This window comes from Battus philenor, unplaced genomic scaffold (assembly GCF_028537555.1).
Source record: "Battus philenor isolate CCGP_79_NKW_IND1 unplaced genomic scaffold, ilBatPhil1.0.hap1 SCAF_1, whole genome shotgun sequence".
Taxonomy (NCBI): domain Eukaryota; kingdom Metazoa; phylum Arthropoda; class Insecta; order Lepidoptera; family Papilionidae; genus Battus; species Battus philenor.
This window is the reverse complement of record NW_027181661.1, coordinates 12,005,161-12,026,157: the sequence shown is the minus strand read 5'-3', so window position 1 is coordinate 12,026,157 and position 20,997 is coordinate 12,005,161. Positions and strand designations below refer to the sequence as shown.

Sequence of the window (20,997 nt, the reverse complement as noted above, 5' to 3'; positions counted from 1 at the left end):
AACTAATATTTAATATTGGTAAAAATATGACACATTCTTAGTGTAAATAAAAAGTGTTATTAAGTAAATGACAGGTTTCAAAAGTTAACTTTATTATTCATAAAGAAATGGCTTTCAGCAGTCTTTTTGAGTGCCAATGACACAACTAAATTAATCGAAATAACATACACAAAAAAATATCAAAAATCATATACTTATTCTTTGTTATCTAATGGAATGTAGATATTGAATATTTTCTAAGAGATTATCGATTAATTGAACTTCTACACTACGGAAAGAGTATATTGGTTTCCTTTACAAGCATCTAATGCGAGAATCCAAAAACTCTTAATAATTATATAGACAATAAAAGTTTTATTTCGAGTTAAAATTGCATAATTTATAAATCTGTAATTTGATGATTATTTTGAAAAAGATTATGCACAAAACCTATCAAAGACTGTACAATAAATAAAAGCAGTAATTTGGTAGTAATTAAAGTTTTTAAGCATACAACGTTTCAACATAGTGCATGAAACTCTGCCAATAATAAAATCACAAGTCATCACTATTACATATATTATGAGAGCTGATACGTTAATGATAACATAAAGAAAACAGTATTACAGATTCACGGAAAAGCAATAGATTTTGCTTTATTCTACTGACAAGATATATTTACCGTCGCCTATTAGTTTATCTTTGGTATAATTAAAATATAATACATTTAAAATCGTAAATGCTAATAAATCTATATATGTACGTTTATATAAACGCATGCACAGATCTAATATCTGAAGATAAAAGGGATAAATATTTAGATTAACGTTTAGATACATCCTTGACGACGGTACAAGCGCATTTCGCTAGTAGCCACGGCAATCCATTCGTTCCTGGCGGCATCGAACCAAGTCAGACCAAGAGTATATTTTCCGTTGATGTTAACATGTTGGCAGTGAGAAAACCACCATCCACCTTCATAATTGCCAGCGCAGTGCGTGTTAGAGATGTCACGATCGCGATCGATGGTCGAAAACTCCATATGGTTTTGATATTCGAAGGCATCGCTTGCATTGCCGCTGAAGCCACCTATTTCCAATACGTAGCCAGTATCAGCACTTCCGACGTAGAAGTTGTCATATTGAGCATACCATATTCCTCCATAGATGTCAGTCATGTCGATGCGCATGAACGAGCAGTTGTTGTTAGTAAGCTGGTGCATGGACTCAAGCCCAATCCAGTACTCTGAAGCGGGATCACCGAAACCGCGAACGTACTCAGAAAATTTACGATTGAAGTCAACGGTCCCGTTGTAGCGACGTTGGAGGACTGTACTGCCGTTAACGCACCAGGTATCCACGGGTGTGTGTCCAGGGCGGATCAGATAGTCGCCGGGCGGACCGTTGACGCCGGTACAATCTTTAGGCAGTTGATTTACAAGGTCTTCATATTCCCGTTCTACAGGTTGTAGTTCTTTAACTTCACCCATGAGCTCCGGCAGGGAAACAATGGTTTGATTGACATTAAAGTCGTTGGCTTCACTCTGTTGTAAAGGGTAAGAATTAATTAATACCTGTTATTGTTGGAGGACATAAGTGATTGAATATGCATATTTGTTACAAATTCTATACAAGTACCTTTAGAATATGGTCGTTGAGGCGGTAGAAATGCTGCCTTGATCGATTCTCCAACTTGGCAACGGAATCGTTAATTTTAGTTAGTTCTAGGCGGTCCAATTCGGCACGGTCAATGGTGTTGCTCACGCTGACAGCAATTGCTTTCACAGACTGTCGCAGGTTTTCTTGGTCCTCTTTCAGATAGGACGACTGCGCGTTAAGCTATTGGACAAGATAAACATATTAGAAAACGCTTCATATCAAATAAAGATATATCAAACATATTTTTGCATATGAGATTGCTTCTCTAGTATCTTCTTTTACTACTCGCGTGTATTATTAGAGAGAATGTTGTAAACGCTACGCATGTGTACACGCACATAACTTATTTGAATTGATACTTACTTGAGCAAAGTTGATATCCAACTTAGAAATTTCTTTCCGGAATTCAGGTATTGTTTTGTCGACTTTGTTCTCGATGCTTTCGACATCCTCTCGGAGCTCTAACATCGAAGTGTGAACTTTGTCGAAGTCCATTACTTTCTGCGTGGTATTGGTAAGTTCAGTGCGGATAACTTTGTTCTCAAGCTCTAGAAAATCTACTTTAGCTGTGATAAGATTCCAGTTTGGTTCTTCATAACGGTCAAGTCGGCGTTGCACGTCCAGAATCTGAGTTTGTAAGCTCTGCTGGGACTCGTCGAGCTGATCCTGACTACGGGCCAAACGTGAGATCTGAGCGTGGACCATCTTGTTATGACGCAGTTTGTGATGGTGAGCATGTCTGATGTGTTCGTGGGGCCTTATGATTTCATTTTTCGTATCAATGTTTAATTCCTCGAACTGTTTCATTTTGACCTGCAAATAAAAAAGATATTACTATGCGCGATCCCTTTTATTTATGCAAAATGGCAATAATATATTATATATAAATGATTAAATACATTCAATGCACTTAACATGATACTTAATGCATATTTTGTGAATAATATTTGTTTTGGGGCGCATTTATATAATAATAAATTTTGAGTAGCAAAATATTGAATCATAGTGTGTTATTAACACAAAAATAAGAGCGCTGTAAAACGCTTGTAGCAGTGTGGAATATTTCATAAAAATATAACACGTAATGAATAAATCGCTCATTCATATTATACTTTAGTAAAATATTTGTATTGTATTTAAAAAGCTTTTTATAGATTAATGACATTTTTTTATTTTTCTTTAAAACTTTTATATTTAATACTTTAAAATTTTAATCTTTCTTTAAAAAATCATTTGAAAACTACTTAAAATGCTTTAGCATAGCCTAATTAAAAAAGTGCACTAATTAATTAAAAACCGTTAACATAAACGTTATTGGGTATAAAATAAAAAATAGACTTCACGTTTCTATATACGGAAATTAAATATTCGAAAAGCATGTTAAAACTTTTCCGTTATTTTAAAACAGAATACAATTATGAATTATAAAGTATATTTGAATAATTCGCCGACAACAAAATATACTGAAGGAATAATATAATTTATAACAAATGTGCATCATCATAGAGTTTGAGTGCGCTAAGCAAAATTTAAACTTTCCGATCGACTTTAAAATAGACTATTGCAAAAGATGGAAAATAATCTGGAAATGAAACAAAGGTGAAATAGGAACTAGAAAGGAAGTTCGCAGAAGCTTTGAACGCTAAGACAGGATGCGCAGGAGGAAATGTGGAAATCGTTTTATAATCTCCACGTCCTTTGTAGATCCTGTTCTAAGCAATTAACGATATCTTCCACAGATCAAATATATACATAAAAGCCACTATAAACAATTCATTTTAAAATCATAACGTCTATCATACTGTGTATTTTGGCATTATTAAGCTTTTATTTAACAAATTAACAATAATTTGACGGTGATACCTGTATATAATATATATAATAATAATTCCTGAATTTTTTATAAAGAAGTAAAAGAATATGAACCGTTTACCTCCAGACGCAATGTAATATTGTTATACTGTAATTTTTACAATGCAAGAAAACATCGGTGTTATCAAACAAAAATTAAGATATTTTATAAAAATAAATAAAGTTACTTTAGTAGAGACTTACTTAAAAAGCTACTTTTTTGGTGTATATTGGAATATTAAATAGCTCCACTATTACATATTCCCACAAAGAATTGCCGTTAACAAAAATTGCAGTTCGAAATGATTGTCCAAAAATTATATCACACACAGCAAGTTATGTGCACGTATTAGAAACTGTTTAACATTCACGTAATACCTCATAAACTGGGAAGGCTAAAGAGCTGTACAGCGATCGCTTGAAAGATTTAACATCTTATTCTCGTTTCCAAAGATACATTTGTAAGACCTACTAGCGGTTGGCATTTACAGTTCGTAATTTATATAAGTTGAGCGCCATCTGCTTGAAACATTGCTGGTGCAATTATACGTCCCTTGGAAACCAGTTTCTGCAAGAGGCTGCAATCCTTGACACCCGTTACGTAGCGATATGTCGCTTTTTAAGTTGCATATATTCGAATATTTTTTATGCTTAGAAGTCGATGATAGGGATGTTACGCTGATTGGAGAGTTTTCAATTATTTCTTTTTTTATAATTTGTGTCACTGTTAGATCTATTCGCAATACGATTACGATCTCTACTCTTTAAATTAAATTGTTAATAAAAAAAAATTAAAGTAACATCATAGTTGTAATATTTAAAAACTACGTTCAGATCTTGTAACTAATTTTCTCTGTAATTTAACTTTTTTTGATACACCTTTTTTGTTTAACACAATATATTAGTTGGTTTTGTATTTTTTTCTATTATTAGTTTACGGTTATAATTGTAAATTAAAAAAATTTAGCATCTTAACAGTAATTTAATCTATTAAGACTTACCATCTTTGAGTAGTCTTACATGTCTAAACATATCAATATTTATGCTGTATGTTAACAAGTTTCATTGTTTTAAAACGAGATAAATATTTCGTATGTTTAGAAAAAGACGTTTTTTACTTAAAAAATCAAGTAATCGTGAATTATAATATTTAAAAATAAAAAATACCATTATATTCGTAATAATTGTAAGAAACAAGTTCGGTATTGATATGATGCGCATCGGTTCGAGTATGGAACCCAGGTGTGCGCGGACGCACGCTGCTCTCAGTCAAGATGGTCACGTTCGCTTACATCTATAGCTACATACATTAACAAAGCATGCTTATTATGGAGGGCAGCAGGTGGTCCCGGTCTGATAAAATATATATCTTGTAGGATAAGCATTCGCAAGCCGGTTATAGTAACCTCTATTTGCCGGTCACACGTTCATGATCGTTTTTTTATACGAAGACAAATGTTTTAATTCAAAAATGTGATATTCTAAGTACTTTTTCGTAACGCGCGAAATGTAGACACTTTTCAGCAAAACATATTTTATGTAGCGTTGTATTCCACTTTCACTCCTTACCGTTGTTATCTTATGACATTAATATACTAATGGAATGTGGAACCCAAGGAAACTCTGTTCAGATCGATATAAAATTTTACAATACATAACATAACAGATTAAACAATTTCAATGAAGAAATAAAGTTTTAATTGGTTACTGTACTAGCGTCATTTTAAGATTTTGTTTAATTTGTTTTATTTTAGAACAACTGGTCTTTGGTAAGAGTAAGCTCGAATATCAGGGACGTATCCGCTGCCATTCGAAATTCGTTATTTGCCCGCCGAAACAAAAGGAGCTGCAGGATGGCGTACACGTATTCACGAGCGTGGAAACCGGACTGAGCGCTCACACTGTATGGACTGCAAATTGCTGATACCGAGCTATTGCACTACGTACATAAATAAATTGGTCAAATTCAAAAGGTTTTTACTTCTACGATTCCCGCTTTAAATATTGTATTATGTTACTAATTACGTATTTATGCAAGTCTGTGCAAATTTATTAAAAATATAGAGTAATAAGTTTCTAAGTCTTTCATTGTATAGGTGCGGTAATGCAATCATCACATAGCCAACATCATAGCCAACCTGAACTATGCACACGCATTTTGACAGGCGCTGGCTATATGCTATATAAAAATTGATTTTATAATGTAAAATAGCTACGAAACGTTATCGTAGTATCGTATTTCACATTTTATGATTTTGCTAATTTATTTTAATCACTAAATCGTTTAATTATAACTAAGTTTTTTTATTAAAAGTTAATAAATAATCGGTCAAAAGAATAAGCATGAGCTTATGTTTCCGTTTCATTCAAACGTAAAATATTATTATTGTAAATGATCAAAAGGTTCACCGGCAAAACCACTACTAAAGCAATCGTACCGTCAAAGGCGACTATCTTCGCTACAAGCGACGTTTTGTGATGTAACATTTCTAGTTTCACATAATGCATTCTGGAATTCTCCTTTTGTACCTTCAAATGTGTACAGTATCGAAATATTGGGCAAAATTCTTGGAAATATTTCTTTACATGGCTCAGGGAAGCTGTAACAATAGTCTGTTAACAATAACATTCTTGTGCCATTTTTGCCTGCGTTTTAAAATTTAGTTCATGACACTATCTTACGTCGTCCAAAAATTGTTTAATACCAATCATTTTTACATTGTTTAAAACTAACAAATTTGGAACAGATATTTTCATTAGAATTTTTTAGTAGGTATAACTGTATTTATTCATAATAATTAAAGTATAATTATAACTATAGTCATCCACTTTATCACAAATAACTATAATCAAACCGCTTTTCTAGTATGTTATTTTATTAAAGCGAAAACAAATTGCTTTATGAAGTGCATAATATAAAAGCACAGTGCGGTACAAGGCTAACCGTAGAATTATTAATTACTGCAACATATCGAATTTCGTACAAAATGCTTCGTACGGTGTGAGGTCTAAGTTTTTTGTGTTCGGCAAAGGCTCAGTGGCGACCGGGGAGTTCCCACAGGTACTCATTCTCACGACCTCTCTTTAATGCTCACTTTCTCGTTTCGTTGGACACAAATTTAATCTTTTATTCACAAATATTTTAAAGCTTATAACGAAAAAAGGAAATACCATTTGTATTACGTTTTTGCGTTAGATTATAAGATTTACTTTATTTATGTGGTGCAAGATGATACACTGTTTAATTTAAATATGAACCGATGGGACATTATTGGGATTAATTAAATTGGAAGAGGAATTACTGTTGGCAATTCCATTTAGTTTCTATCACGTCAGCAAAATCAAATACATTAGTGTGATTGTATATGCGAACATATAAGTAATGTTTATACTATACGTAGTCTTTGTTTATAATTCATGTGTTTATTATTTATTAAATTAAGTTTATGTTCGGATAATCTAGCAGTAAGAGAACTCTGATAACACTTGTGTTATCCGTGAGCTAATAATATCTGTATGCATTCATAAATATTTTAATAATTACAGAACATGCTTGTATAATATATAAGGTGACAACAAGACTTGATACTGATTTTATTTACCATAAAAATAAGCAAATTAACAACGTTAAATATCAGTGAGGTAACGTTCGTCCCAGTGAACCCGTTTCTCGATACTAATTTATTTGAACATTGTTCGCCGTTTTCATTCAAGCCAATCCCTGGTAGGCGGCTCTGCCGTCCGGTTCTCATTGTACAACCGCTGAATGGCACTTCCGTATCACGAAAAGAACGCACAGGTGTATGCATATTTAAAAAAATATATTTTTCACAATTCAAAAAACTCTTTCTGTATCATTTTGCCATCTTTTAAAATAGATCACATCTATTTTAAATGCAATACAATTATGTTATTTTCTTTAAATGCGGCCGTCGTAATATTAGACGTACATAATATGTTTCGTTGTTATTGACTCATCACAATATCTCTGTAACTATCATGTTTAAAGGTTTGAAATTCAGCGAGAATGTTTTTGATTGCTAAGTTAAGGTCAGATAAAAACAAATTTTTTGAAATTTCACCCCCAAACATGGTTGTTGGCGCTTCTATTAAGGTCACGAAGTGGGTGGGGACGGCTAGTACAAATTTATAGAAAAAATAAAACATTAATATCAGACTTAAATGTCATAAAATGTGATGGATAGTGGTTATTTACACATAAAAATTATTTTATTTTATACGTTACACGTCAAATAATTTGTAGGAACAAAAGCAGTGTTTCCAATGCACTAAACCCCATGTTCATTATGCTCCGCTTTGATGGTCACTAGAGGGTTCCACCAGTAAGCATATTGACCGGTAAAAAGTCGCAGGCAAAACGGTTACCGACCGTTGCACTCATGTACCGTGAAGAGGGATCGCACCTGTTTGTATTGTAATATTTCCCTCCAGGATCGACTTTATTATAGTGACAGAAGTTTTCGATTATTTTTCACCAAAATTAACAGACAATAAATATTGCATCATATATTAATTTAATGCAGTTACTAGTATAAACATAAACAAATATATTTAATATTAATGTCTAGTAAAAAATTAAGCATATATTTGTGAACTAGTAATTGTTATTGCCTTAAAACAGATCATTCTATCCATTGTGCGTTGCGTACATTTGCCAACGTTTGCATCGTTTCCTGCTAATTTCCGTTACTCGAGGCCACATGCAATTTAGCTACAGCCTTTGATCTTTCATGTAATATAATCTTAATACAACCTTAATTACATAGTTTAATAATTAAATAGGTCTTAATAATTGCATCCCTCATTGCATTCAAACACGTTAAAGAAATCTAATATCTTTGAACTGTTAATTTACAGAAACAAGTCTTATTTTTATTAACATCGTTAATTAAATGGTGTAATTAATTGACATTTTTTAGTAAATAATCACTGAACATAGAATGAGACTTTAAAATATTAAGTGAAATTTTATTTAAAAACTTATTCAAGCTATCATATAGTTATTAAAATTAAACATTATTCGCTGTTGCTATGTTACATAACTGTGTATAATTACAGATTTTAAGAAAACAGAATGTCAAGTTATGTCGAAGATAGGGTGATATTTTTAGATTAGATCACAGGTGAAGATGAGAAACAAAATGCTAAACACTAATAAAATATCAACCGAAGGAGTCGCGACTTTATGAAGTGCGGTAAAACAATACTTGTTATCAAAAAAGAAGAAAAAAGTAAGTCATGAAAATGTTATTTAACTGTAGAATTTGAACTATAGCGCTACTGAAAATGCTGTACCGTGCTTAGGTATGCGAGCAGCGAGACAGAAGGGAATATCAGCCGTTCCGTCAGTCGGCTGTCAAGGCTCGGTGGCGGTGTTTATGCTTTTTTTCCTGGGGCCCTACCTCGCCGCGTTTTTCCTAAGGCACGGTAGAACCGATTCGGAAGCATCATATTAGCACACATGTATAACTCTACTGATGATTATTATTGTGTTCCAATAAAGTGTTTTATTTAGTTTTTTCGCGAAGAGTTGTTAACGAAAAAACATGTTTCGAATTAAAGCTTATACCATCACGATAGATACAATTTTCCTAATTTATATTCAATGAATTTAGAGACTCAAGTATAAAGCAGATAGGTAATAAAATGCTTAAATCTTTTGTTACATGGCTTTCTACGATAGCTTTACTTACACTTTTGAATGATTTGACACGATATGCTTGCATTTATGTTAACAGTTTTATTCAACATTAAAAATAATGATTTGTGGGTATAGAAATAAAAAAATGTAATGAATAATGTGTTTTAAAAAATTTTGTGTTTTGTAACAAATCTTATATAAACAAGTATTTTAATTAAAATAAATATAGTACATGTAAATCATGATGTGAATCAAAACTAATGAAGTTTTAAAACGGAAAGAATCCCTTGTAGTTTTTATACGTAATTCAATTTGAATGAAAAATCTGTGATGAATTTACTAACCTCTTTAGCCAGCTTGGAGTAGAGCAACTTAACCCCGGCGACGTTAGATCTGAGCTGCTGATTTTCGTATTTCAGACGACTCACGTTGCTGTCCAATTTGTCAACTCTGGCCTCGTGCGTACGAGCCAGATGGGCTAGATCAGATGTTTCCACAAGCGCCTGCTTAAGCTGTCAAATAATAAGCAACGTAGTATTCCTTGTCTATAATTTTTACTTTCTGATTTTTACCTCAAAAATAATGTTTTAAATATTTGAATTCATTATAAAAAAGAATTCATAAGTAGTGTATACTGTATATTATGACAATAATATAATGACAATAGGGAAACAAAGAACTGACGTGTGCAACAATTTTCATTATATATCCATTTAATTCATCCATTTATTTATATATCAATTTTCATTATATATCATTTAACATCAATATCAATATCACTAAAAATTCACAAAATAATATTTAAATTGCGGCATATTTTCATTCCACGTGTAAAGGTTTTAACCGCGGAATATATTGGTGTGCGTTTGTTGGGCGTATGTAAATTGAACACGAGTTTTTTGACTAAAAGCTATGTTCAATTTATTATTCAAAACAAAAAAATCCGGCATCGGTCAAGTCATGTAGGTCACAAACAAACGAAGGTGATTTTTGCGACAAGTTGTATGCAAAATTCAAAATAAACTTTTAAATTAACAAAGAAGTTAGGAGTGCTATTTATGTATATAAACAGAAAGTTTCGTGTAAATTCATACAAAAGTTTCGGAACATCTGAACGTTTACGTCTTATTAAAAGTTATGTTTCATTTCTTTTCTATAATTGTGTTGCAAAAAAATTTTTTTCCTTATAATATTACCTACTGTTTGCCAATTATTATTGATAAATTGATATAAATCTATTTCTAGAATTTTTTTTTCATTACATAAAGTATGCTACGAGTGCATAAAAAGAAAGGTGAAAAGCTTTCAGTGATTGATAGCAAAAGAAAATTCTTTTTGGAGCAGAGGTGAGAATTGTTTTTTACTTTTAAAAATGATTTAATCTCACGCACATGAACAGTCCACGGTACACGCTGCAGACGATATCTCGTTGAATACAGTCATCCTGTTCCCGTATCAAAAATGCTTTACAACTTACTTCGTTGCGGATGATGTGAAGCTGGCGAAGGAGTATCGAGTTGTTGATGCTCTGAGACATCTCCTTCATTTCTGTACGCAGCTCTTTCATCGAAGTCTTCGCCCACTGCAGAGTTAGTTGCTCATTGCGCTCGTGGTTGTCCGTCGGCTGAGGTGGGTTCCTTCTAATAAAACAGTCCTTTTTAATCTTTCACTAATTTTTTTATATTTTTACTGTAGAGTACTTATTTTAAAAATAACATCTGTAGCATGGTTTAACATTTCTCATGGTTTAGAACCATGAGAAATGTTTTAAATAAAAATATGGAAGGATTCGAAAATTGTTCAACAATGGCACATTAAGAAGTTTAAAATAAGATGCCGATCATTTCATTAAATTTGACGTCAAAGAAACACATGCATGAAAAAATACAATAATGATGCAGCATTAAGTGGTAATACGGGAAAGAAAAATCGCTTCGTAAAAAGGCTTCGCATAAGTTTTTCGCGGATATTCTTCAGTGTTAAAACCAGATTATTGTGTATTTCGTATGTCAAATAATTACTTATTAAAATCAATTATGCCATAAATTAAATAATAAAAATTCGCATAGCGTACCTATATTTATCAGATCATATTATTATTAAGTAAATGCCGGATAGCGAACAGTACGCCCTTAGTTTCTTAATGGGTACATATTGTCCTTATGCCACAAATATTGCGATTACAAAATATGAATTTTCTTTTCTAGGGTTTTTAGGTTGTTGTTTTAGTTTAATCTAAACGAACCGGCTTTTGAGGTTTGATTAAACTAAAGGTTTAGTATGTTTGAATACAGTCACAAAGAACATGCATGTTCCATCTGCAAGTGTTTGATATCCCACTAGGCGGCAACCGATGAACGTTGTTTGCTGACGTTACGCTTCAACGTATTCCATCGTTTAATTAAAGCGCTGTGTAGTATTAAATTGAAAACTTCACAATAGGGCTGATGGCGACCCTGTTAATTTTGTCCAAACTATAAAGCCTTTTTAGTGAAATAACGCATTATTAATATTAGAAATAGCGCGCTATTTAAGCGCATACATGAGCTCACTGGCTTTGACAGTGAATCGGAACAAACGAGCATGTTAGATAAGGGTTATGCTCACATACGTGTCCTCAGGGTTAATCGATGTTATTACTTTATTTACATTACACTATGTACCAAAATAACCTGGATATCTGTTGTCCAGCAGTGGACAACTTTTAGCTGAAATGTTGATCAAAATAACTTTATGATAGAGATACTTCGTTACACTTTTTGACCTAAGATTTACAGATATGTCACATCATCATTTCATATCATATAATCATATATCATATATCATATCATCATACGATATGCTTGCAAAACACTCCTACCCTCGCCATTTTAGCTACAAGATAGAGTTAAGTGTACTCGAAAACTTGCATTTTGTGTAAAGGTTTTTTTTTAATTCGGTTCGTTGCAGCGGCTATGGTCAATAAGAGCTGGTTACGATAGAGACAGCTCGATTTGTACACAAATAATTTGAACAAAACTTCGACTTTGTCAGCTCACACTTTATGCTATTTGTGTAGAAAAGATACAGGCGACAGAAGCGCAGACATGCGGACTTATGAAGTGGATACAAAAATAATTGATTTATTAAAATAGACAAAACACACAATGGTTAGACAAACCGTTGATGGTTTTTCTAGAAGAATTTAACAATTGTTGCAAAATTAAGGTTCTTATATTTATCGTCGTGCACAATTTTTTTTAATTTTACTTGTTAGATCTCTCCGTGGTAAATGGGAGCAGAATCTCGAAACTGTGGGACATAATGTTGTATATATTGTCTGTAGCTGAACACCGGAACAAGCGACACGCTAGAGCGCGCAAGGGTCTCGTTCTAAACGCGATGCGCCATCTCTTAGTTATTACGTATTTAAATGTCAGATGGGGGAAGTGACTTATTAAACTATATTAATTAAAGATTGCATTCTTATTACATTGCTTATTTACTAATATGTGTAAAGATATTTATTTACATTTGTTAGTTATCAATACATAGCCGATGCACGTGACATGGGTAGCTATCCACTAGGTGGCCCGACAGCTATAGTCAATATCACAGGAAGTCGTTGGTTGCGTCTAGCGCGGTCATCATCACCATCTTTAGACTAGGTTCATGAAGAAGATATTGATATATAGATCGTGACTTGTTTCATGGTCTCAATTACCAAAAATGAAATGAAATAAATAAATAGAAGCTGAAATTATTTTTGGATTAAACCATTGTGGTTTAGACGTAAATAATAATAAGTTATGAAAATATATGTGAGGAACTGTTAAAGAAAAAAAGATGAATGAAATTGAGAAAGAGAGCAATAATTGCAAAATAATTTAGAAGATGTCTGCTAATTAACTATTATAGTGTGCATCAGTTTTGTGAGTCGAAATAAATAAATCAATAAATTGACATTTACAAATAAGTCAAAGGCAGTCGGCGAATTGAACTGAATTTTGTTTATAAATTGGTTATTTGAAAATGTGGGTCGCCCAATGGAAAAAGACAATAGATTGAAACAGTCTGTATTGAAACTTTAACAATAGAGTTATTGATGCATTTCAGAATATGACAGAAGTTAAAGGCTTAATTAAAATCGTTTTTGTCACAAACGCATCTCGATGAACTGTTGGAGTGAAGCAAATAAATTGTTTACAGAAAAAAAAGGTTTAGTGAAATCTTTTGACAATTAACAAAATAAGAGGATTATAAAAATCAATTGTATATTTTATACACATATATCAATGTTTGCTATTGCGGAGAGATATAAACGGTCATCTAAAAACCGAAAAAATTTGCCGCTTTATACATTGAAATACATTTTTTTATGAATCTATTGTGGTTTTATTCCTGAAAAAAGTATGAAATTGATAGAACGGCAACAGTGTTTGATTACGTTATACGCTGTGCTAAAGGAAAAGTTGTATGGAAAATACAAATATAGGGCTTGCATTAGCGAAGGATTATCAGAAAATTTATTTCTTTCTAATAATCTAGTGCAACAGTAAAGTATGTAACTGGTTTGTCAATAAACATGTCTTCTTCTTATTGTTTTCAGCCGATGGACCCCCACTGCAAGACATAGGTCTTCGCCAAAGATCACTACGATGACCGGTCCTGCGCTGGCTGAATGCAGCGGCTTACTTCCACGATTAAATTCTTAATCATCATTAATCTTAAACGGTAGAAATACTTTAAAATCCTTGTACTTATTAAGTGCTAATTACGTGTAAAATTATTTTAGTCAATTTTAAGAAAAGAAAATCAAAAGGGCTATACGACTTTATAGCTCATGAAAACGATTTAATCTTTAAATACCCACTAGGTCTACTGCAGTATTGTTCATAGCACGCATCTATTTGTATACATAGGTTGGCCTAGATTATTATTTCATCCTTTATTATCAAAATAAATCGATGTTTTATTTTGTTCTTTTCTTAGCAGCAACGGTAAAGGTTTAGTAGAAATCACTTAAAATAGTTGGTGTGAATATAAAGCGGCTAATAATAGCAAGATGGAGCTGATCAATAATCAAGCAGCGTTCATAATATATGTATATCCATGCGAATAGACCTCTTAGTCCTGGACTAGTGACGATAGAAAGCAAGAATAGTTCAAGCAAGTCATGTTATAGACTTAAGAATATCTATGAATGCACTGCAGCTTGATTTTAAAGATTCGCCTCGGAGAATTCTTATATATCATATTAAATAAAAAATCATAAAATGTTTGACTATCTTTTATAAGATTTTCAGTTTAAATTCTAGATTCATGTCATAATTTAAAAACATTTTGTTGAAATCTTCTTAAAGAAAACAGAATCAGCTTTAGTATTTCATGTACGTTCGCAATAGAAGAAAAATATTTTCAAATGAGGAGAAGCGCAATAATTAAAACAGAGCATGCACAAAGACATTGGTCGTTACAGAGCTCTTGTGGACTGAAATTCCCTCGGCTTACACAGAATCGAAGGATCCGTTCTTTATTGAAAACGATCCCTATTCAATAATGTGTAGTCAAAGCTTTTACTAGAAGCGTGCTTCTTCAACGTTATTTTAAATCAGCCTTCGGTCGATTTTTAAAAAATCTATCTTATTTTATTACGCAGTTAGAATTTTTTTTAGGTAAAATGCATTATAACCAAATCGGTCAAAATATCGGTCAAAAATATTGTATTACGTTAAGCATATGTAGCTTATCGAATGTTTTAATACGTAATTAGATCTGTAAAATTTCATCGCATATCGTGATATAAGCCGATAAATATTACGGTTAATTATTATGTACAACGTGTCAAAATTATTATTAATATTTACAATATAGTCAAGTAAGTCTAGGTAAATTACCAAGGTCCTGATGGGAGTCTAAACAGTATCAAATGATTTGACACTCTCTCTCAAACGAATGTTTCTTTTATTTTAATGCTAAAAATAATTCAATTTGATGTAATAAAAATCAAACATATTTAGTGAAGCCTTATTGAATATAAATATTGTCGACATTGTATACAGTTTTCGCTCCACTTGTTATCCGGGTCTACACTTGAAAATTGGTGTAAATAATGATGTCGCTCATGCAGCCCATTTTTCAAAGCGTAAACAAAACTTGAAACTTTTAACTTACTAGATATTGAACGAGCATGATGTTTGTTAGCATCATACTATAACTTTATATGTTAATCAAAACCGAAATCACTAGAGAAGTTAATTTTGAAGCGTGTACTGCAGTATATGGATTCATATGTACATTTGTGCATACAATACAATCCGTGTTTGCAGGAAGCAAATAGTTTCAATTTCAATTTCCCCATTTATACATATTACTTCATTTGCTTCTGTTGTATATTAATCAATTACGGTGTTGTTGGGCTTTTTCATGAAAACAATGTCAATGATTAACAAATGACTAATTTTGGTATATATCAATCATATAAATGCGTAGTACAATAAAAAGTTGTTTAACTGGACAGCTTTTTGTTTGTTTTTTGTTGTCTTTTAAAAAAATTCTTTATAATTGAATAATAAAATTATTTACTTGATTCTACTCTTGATATTTTGGTATTTATCAATCATATTAATGCGTAGTACAATAAAAAGTTGTTTAACTGGACAGCTTTTTGCTTGCTTTTTGTTGTCTTTTAAATAAATTCTTTATAGTTGAATAATAAAATTATTTACTTGATTCTACTCTTGATATTGGCTCTTGGTATTGGCTTTTATGATGTGCCTTTCTACAAGCCTCCTCTCAGATGTGCCTAATCCACCACTCGGGCTCAGAGTGAATTGCAGGACGTCACGTGTGAACAGAATTATTGTATCCTAGAATAGGTAGGTTATCTCAAAGTCCTGTGTTTCATCTTACATATTTATTACTGGCACAAATCATATATTTTGGTCAGAATAATCATAAGTAGAAAATTAGAGATTTAGGTTTATCTAATTTATATGCTAAAAAAATTCTGTGAATTGTATCATAATTAACAAATATGTAGACTTTTTTTATTTAATATTATATAACTAAATTATTATATATATAATAGCCGCGTAGAAATAAGTTAGTTTCTAAAACATGTTAGGTTTGTAATTTGCAGATACATTTTTAAATTGAATTTATTAATTTTACACAACAAATAATCTCAAGTTAACATTGAATATAATATACATAATAATGCGTATCTTAAAACTAATGAGATGTAGCATATCTGACGTAAAAATATTTATATTATAATAATTGTATTTAAATAATTTATATTTTTTAAATTATATACACAGGACACGTCAACGTACACTTAGACCGTAATTATTGCAAGTCATACCGCACATCTTTATTAGAAAATAAATATCATTGTGATTCATACAAGACGATTTGAAGACTTTATATTCGGAGGGAAGAAATTTGTATGCAATCAATTTAAAACTACAAACGAAAGACATTGTAAATGAAATTAACATTGTTAACTATACTATTCCTTGTTTAAATTAAACTACCAAGTATTATATAAAAGTAACTAATAAACTCGAATAGTTTCTAAACGGCAGATGTAATGCCATGTGTTCACCGGCGCAGCCGCATTACAAAAAAAAAACTCGTTCTAAAATCGTCTTTATAACAGCGAGCCTAAATTCCGTTCGAGATAAGAAATCGGAATATTCGAAACAAATATACATTTACCGATACCATAGCCTGTATTACAACAGTTTAAGACAGTTTTTTGCTGAGCCACGTGGCCAAATTCCCTTAAAAAGTGAGCGTTGGCCAAATGTCGTCGAATTAAATGCATCATAGCACCTGCCGATTACGCTAGACGTTAGAAAAAAAACAAAAGCCGATACGCCTCGTTTGACCAACCAGTTCGACATCTACCAGCAGATAATAAATACTCCTTAAATTGTTATTAATTTAATAAGGTCCGTATACAAATTGATACCACAACCATGATTAAATATTGAGAGTTTAGTACGGTTTCTAAAAGAAAGATGAATTTAACTAAATTTTATTATCAATGTAATCATCAACGCTCTTTAGACATTTGCATACGTTTTAAAGAAAATATCATTTTAACGACAAGTTACAAATAAATTTGTTGAAAATATTCTCCACCTATTTTTATTGTAATTAGTAACTAGTCATTGTCCATACTTTAAACTTGTTAAGAAAATTACCTTACGTTTTGGAATTATGAATTATTTCTTTTGATGTAAAAAAGCTATAGTTCTTCTATGATTTTTTTTCTTCCAACTTTGCGCACGCACGCCATTTGCGGCCTACCTACCGGATGTGGGCTCGCAGCATATTACTTCCGGTAGGGATATAAATAAACAACCCATTAAAGCCAGATGTTCACCCCCATTACTACTATTACGAGAGCCCCTTGATTTAATTTATTTACATTCGAGTATTCCTTTCTATAACATTTTTAACCGGAGCTATCAAGACGCTTATAATTGTAACGAAAATGTAATATGAAATCGGGATATGCACAATACTCAACAACAGTATCAATATTGAATAGTAATCTAGTCCTTTATCCACCCTGCCGACTACTATACTCCTAATGGAATTTATAATGAGAATAATCACTGCTTCCCTTTACGCAACAGACATCCAGCGATAGTTCATTTGATTTCAACTATAAACTAGTTTCAAATATCAAGTAAATGTTTAATGGTCATATGAGCACCTCACCAAAATAAATTTAATCTACACCTTTAACCATCAGCATTTATTAAAAAAATGTTTAATAGGCTCTGTTGTGAATCTAATCACAGCTAGTTACTTAATAGCGTATAAGTTTTAACTCTTAAAATTGATACGGAGACAGTGAGCATGACAATTTTTTGTAAAATTACGAAAAAGTGAATGTTTTAACGTATGAAAATGATCGCATACATAGTAGTCATATACGTTACACTTGTTCCGGGTAACAAAGGTTTTATGAAACATTCCAGTAGAAGTTTATTGCACTTTTACATAACATAACTTTTTAAATTTCAGCGCTGAGAGGTCTTAAACGGTATATTAATTAAAGTTGCAATTTATACAAAAGCTGAACACTTTTCATGCACGAAATATTCAACGATGCTACTTTTGGTTGTCATGATGTTCACATTGACAGAATACTTGTCGATTATTTTTTTTTCGTGAATCATACTCTGTGAAAAATTACATTATACGAGTTTAAGCGATGTTATTATTTATTGAAAAAATTCGATTACGGACTTAAAAAAAAAGTTATTTGTATTACCTATTTTAATTCGAAAGCATAAAATATAATGTTAAACATAAAAATTTGCGCTAAACGTAAAAAGGTTAAAATTTAAAAAAAAATAAGACTGTAATCCTAAAAAAAATTTATAATTTAAGGACAACTTTCTACCAATAAAAAGACTAAAGTCACGTATGTATTAAAGAGAGAAATGCATTAAGCGATTTAATTCCTTGCAACATGTTACTACGAAAATGGAAATTATTTATTAATTATTCTAAAAAGGTTTTTTCAGATAAATCGTACCGTTTCCTCTAAGGAAAGGAGCGCCGTACACGTTCTACGCGGTACACGGGTACTACCTAGGTACTACCTCTGTCACCAACCATATTTCGAACGAATTTTTGGAAATGATGAAAGAAGTTATCTACTAGATGAGTCGCTTTCGAAATAGTTACTATTGTTAGCCTCCACGTAGAGAAGGTGCGGTAGGATAAAATAAATCCCTTAATATTTCGTATAATCTTCGAATGTTGACATAATACCATTTAATAATATACCTCTAACAAGACCACAACCTTGAAAAAATATTCGGTACTCTTAGAGTAAATTTCATATTCGTAAAATTTTACTTCGCAGAAAACCCAATCACACTTAGACATTGGCCTATTAAAATTTGCTTTATGATGTGAAATGTCATCTCGACATAACCCGATTCCAGAGGGGTACTCTTTTTAGAAGCTTCAAAGCAGCGAGCGCGCGCTAAACCCTTCCTTCAATCGAGCGAAGACGATGAACCGCTTGTTCATTTCAGGGCTTGAAATGATGTCATTTAAAAATAATAATGTATTCAATATTTTCACAATGAGAATTGAAAATAATGTACTTTTTATTTTATGACAATACATCTTTAATAAAAAAAAGTTAAATAAGTTGAAATTGGGACACAGCTAATAGGACTGTGCACGCGCTGAAATAATTAATAATTACTTATTGTACTTTAATTCATCATAAATCTTATGAGTCCAAGTTAAAAAATATAATTCTTATAAGAATTCGTACATGTATTCTTCAACAGAATGAGTAGGCTGGCCACAGCGACGGGTACAAATTTCCATCTTAATCGGCGGTGTCAGCGGACTTTGTTGCTGGAACGGGGTGAACCCAATGTAACTAATATTTAAAAATCTCGTAAAGTAAAGGCTTCCGATTACGAGAATATAGTAATTACCCACGTCTCCAGGAACTTAAATAAAGGCACTTAAATTATCATGAAGTTTTACAATATCTGCCGAAGTACCGGCGGTAGCAACCAAATTAATTTTTATTGTAGTTATTTTTTTTCTTTATTCTACGAAGTATTTGGTGTTTTTTTTTTAGAAACTCGTGTACATGATTTCTATCAATAATGCAATCGCAGATAAATTGATAATAAATAAGAGAGTTTTAGCTTCAAATTATATGCTTTTATAATTATATTAATAGGATATATTTTAATATTAAAGTTTTCAAAATTAAAATTTTAATAATTAAAATAATATTATTCTATTGTACAATTATATGTTTACAGAATAAAACGCATCAAGCAACTTTTGGGAATTATGTATAGTAGTAATATACGCCCATCTGGTAATTAAAATTTTTTAAAAGAATAGAGACAAAATAAAAAATAACTTTCCATATTTATTGGAACGACTACAAGAAAAAAGCGGATACAAATAAAACTTGACATAATAAAAAAAAACTTAACATAATGAAAAGAAAAAAAGAATTCGATAAATTTAATAGAAATAATTTAAAGACTTCCTTGTTTTTGTTAGTTGGATTACAAAGTTTTATATTATTCTATAACTCGCTCGTGCATTAAAGGACTTCGCAGTAAATTGAAACTAAAATCTATATTGTTGAATCCGCAAAGCAGTTCAATAAAAATACATCATACTATTTAAAAAAAAGAAAAATCCCTGTAATTTAACAAAAAAACATGATATTACAAAATATTGAAATTATATATATAAATAAATTCACTTACTTGAGATCTTCAATCTCATTCTGCAAACGGGTGACATCGGCTAGATGAGAAGTTTTCAGCATCTCAATCTGTTCGGCCATAGCTTGGAGTTCTTGCTTGATATTAAATTCTGCCGCTTCCACAGATAAATAATTAAAACAGTACATAAAAAGCAGAACACAAATCTTTAAGCACTTCATTTTTACGTGCGGGTTTCGAGTTGCGAGAAAGGAGCACACACAACGCGTGTCCGTCGCGGTCTGACACCAGTGCGGGAATAACTCGACGCGGGGCTGCCTTTACTCTTAATACAGCGGGCTGTGTGGCGCAGATGTGCTCAACAGTTGTCCAGAAGCCCGAATCCCGCGTGAGCCTGTTTTTCAAACGTACATTGTTAGTGCGCTCAACTTATGTATGTTTTTCATACGTAGTTAGTTACAGAGCCATGTTCGTTAAGGCTTCTTATTAAATCTCTGAAAGGGTTTTCTGTTTTCATGGCAACTTATTAACAATTATTAACTCTATTTTTTCGGTTCCTTCGACATTATCGAATAAAATATTATAAAAGCTTTATTCATAATTATAGCTATTAATAATGATA

The 20,997-nt window shown here is 31.8% G+C and overlaps 1 protein-coding gene across 1 annotated transcript; it reads right to left on the bottom strand.

Annotated features, from left to right (window-relative positions):
* Positions 1 to 476: 476 nt before the first annotated feature.
* On the bottom strand, positions 477 to 20,621 carry sca (scabrous). Its single transcript, XM_068777612.1, has 6 exons — positions 20,418 to 20,621; positions 10,628 to 10,790; positions 9,495 to 9,662; positions 2,001 to 2,450; positions 1,617 to 1,817; positions 477 to 1,522 (listed from the first exon to the last, which is right to left on the bottom strand). The coding sequence occupies exons 1-6, from the start codon at positions 20,594 to 20,596 to the stop codon at positions 809 to 811; spliced, it is 1,875 nt and encodes a 624-aa protein (XP_068633713.1). The 5' UTR covers positions 20,597 to 20,621; the 3' UTR covers positions 477 to 808.
* Positions 20,622 to 20,997: the final 376 nt, after the last annotated feature.

Bases quoted from the DNA above. Each gene is read 5' to 3' on its own strand.
- sca (XM_068777612.1), bottom strand. From the start codon at position 20,596: ATGAAGTGCTTAAAGATTTGTGTTCTGCTTTTTATGTACTGTTTTAAT. The intron at 2,451-9,494 runs GTTAGTAAATTC...TTTTATTTGCAG, and splicing joins ACTCCAAGCTGGCTAAAGAG to GTCAAAATGAAACAGTTCGA. The intron at 1,818-2,000 runs GTAAGTATCAAT...CTTGTCCAATAG, and splicing joins TGGATATCAACTTTGCTCAA to CTTAACGCGCAGTCGTCCTA.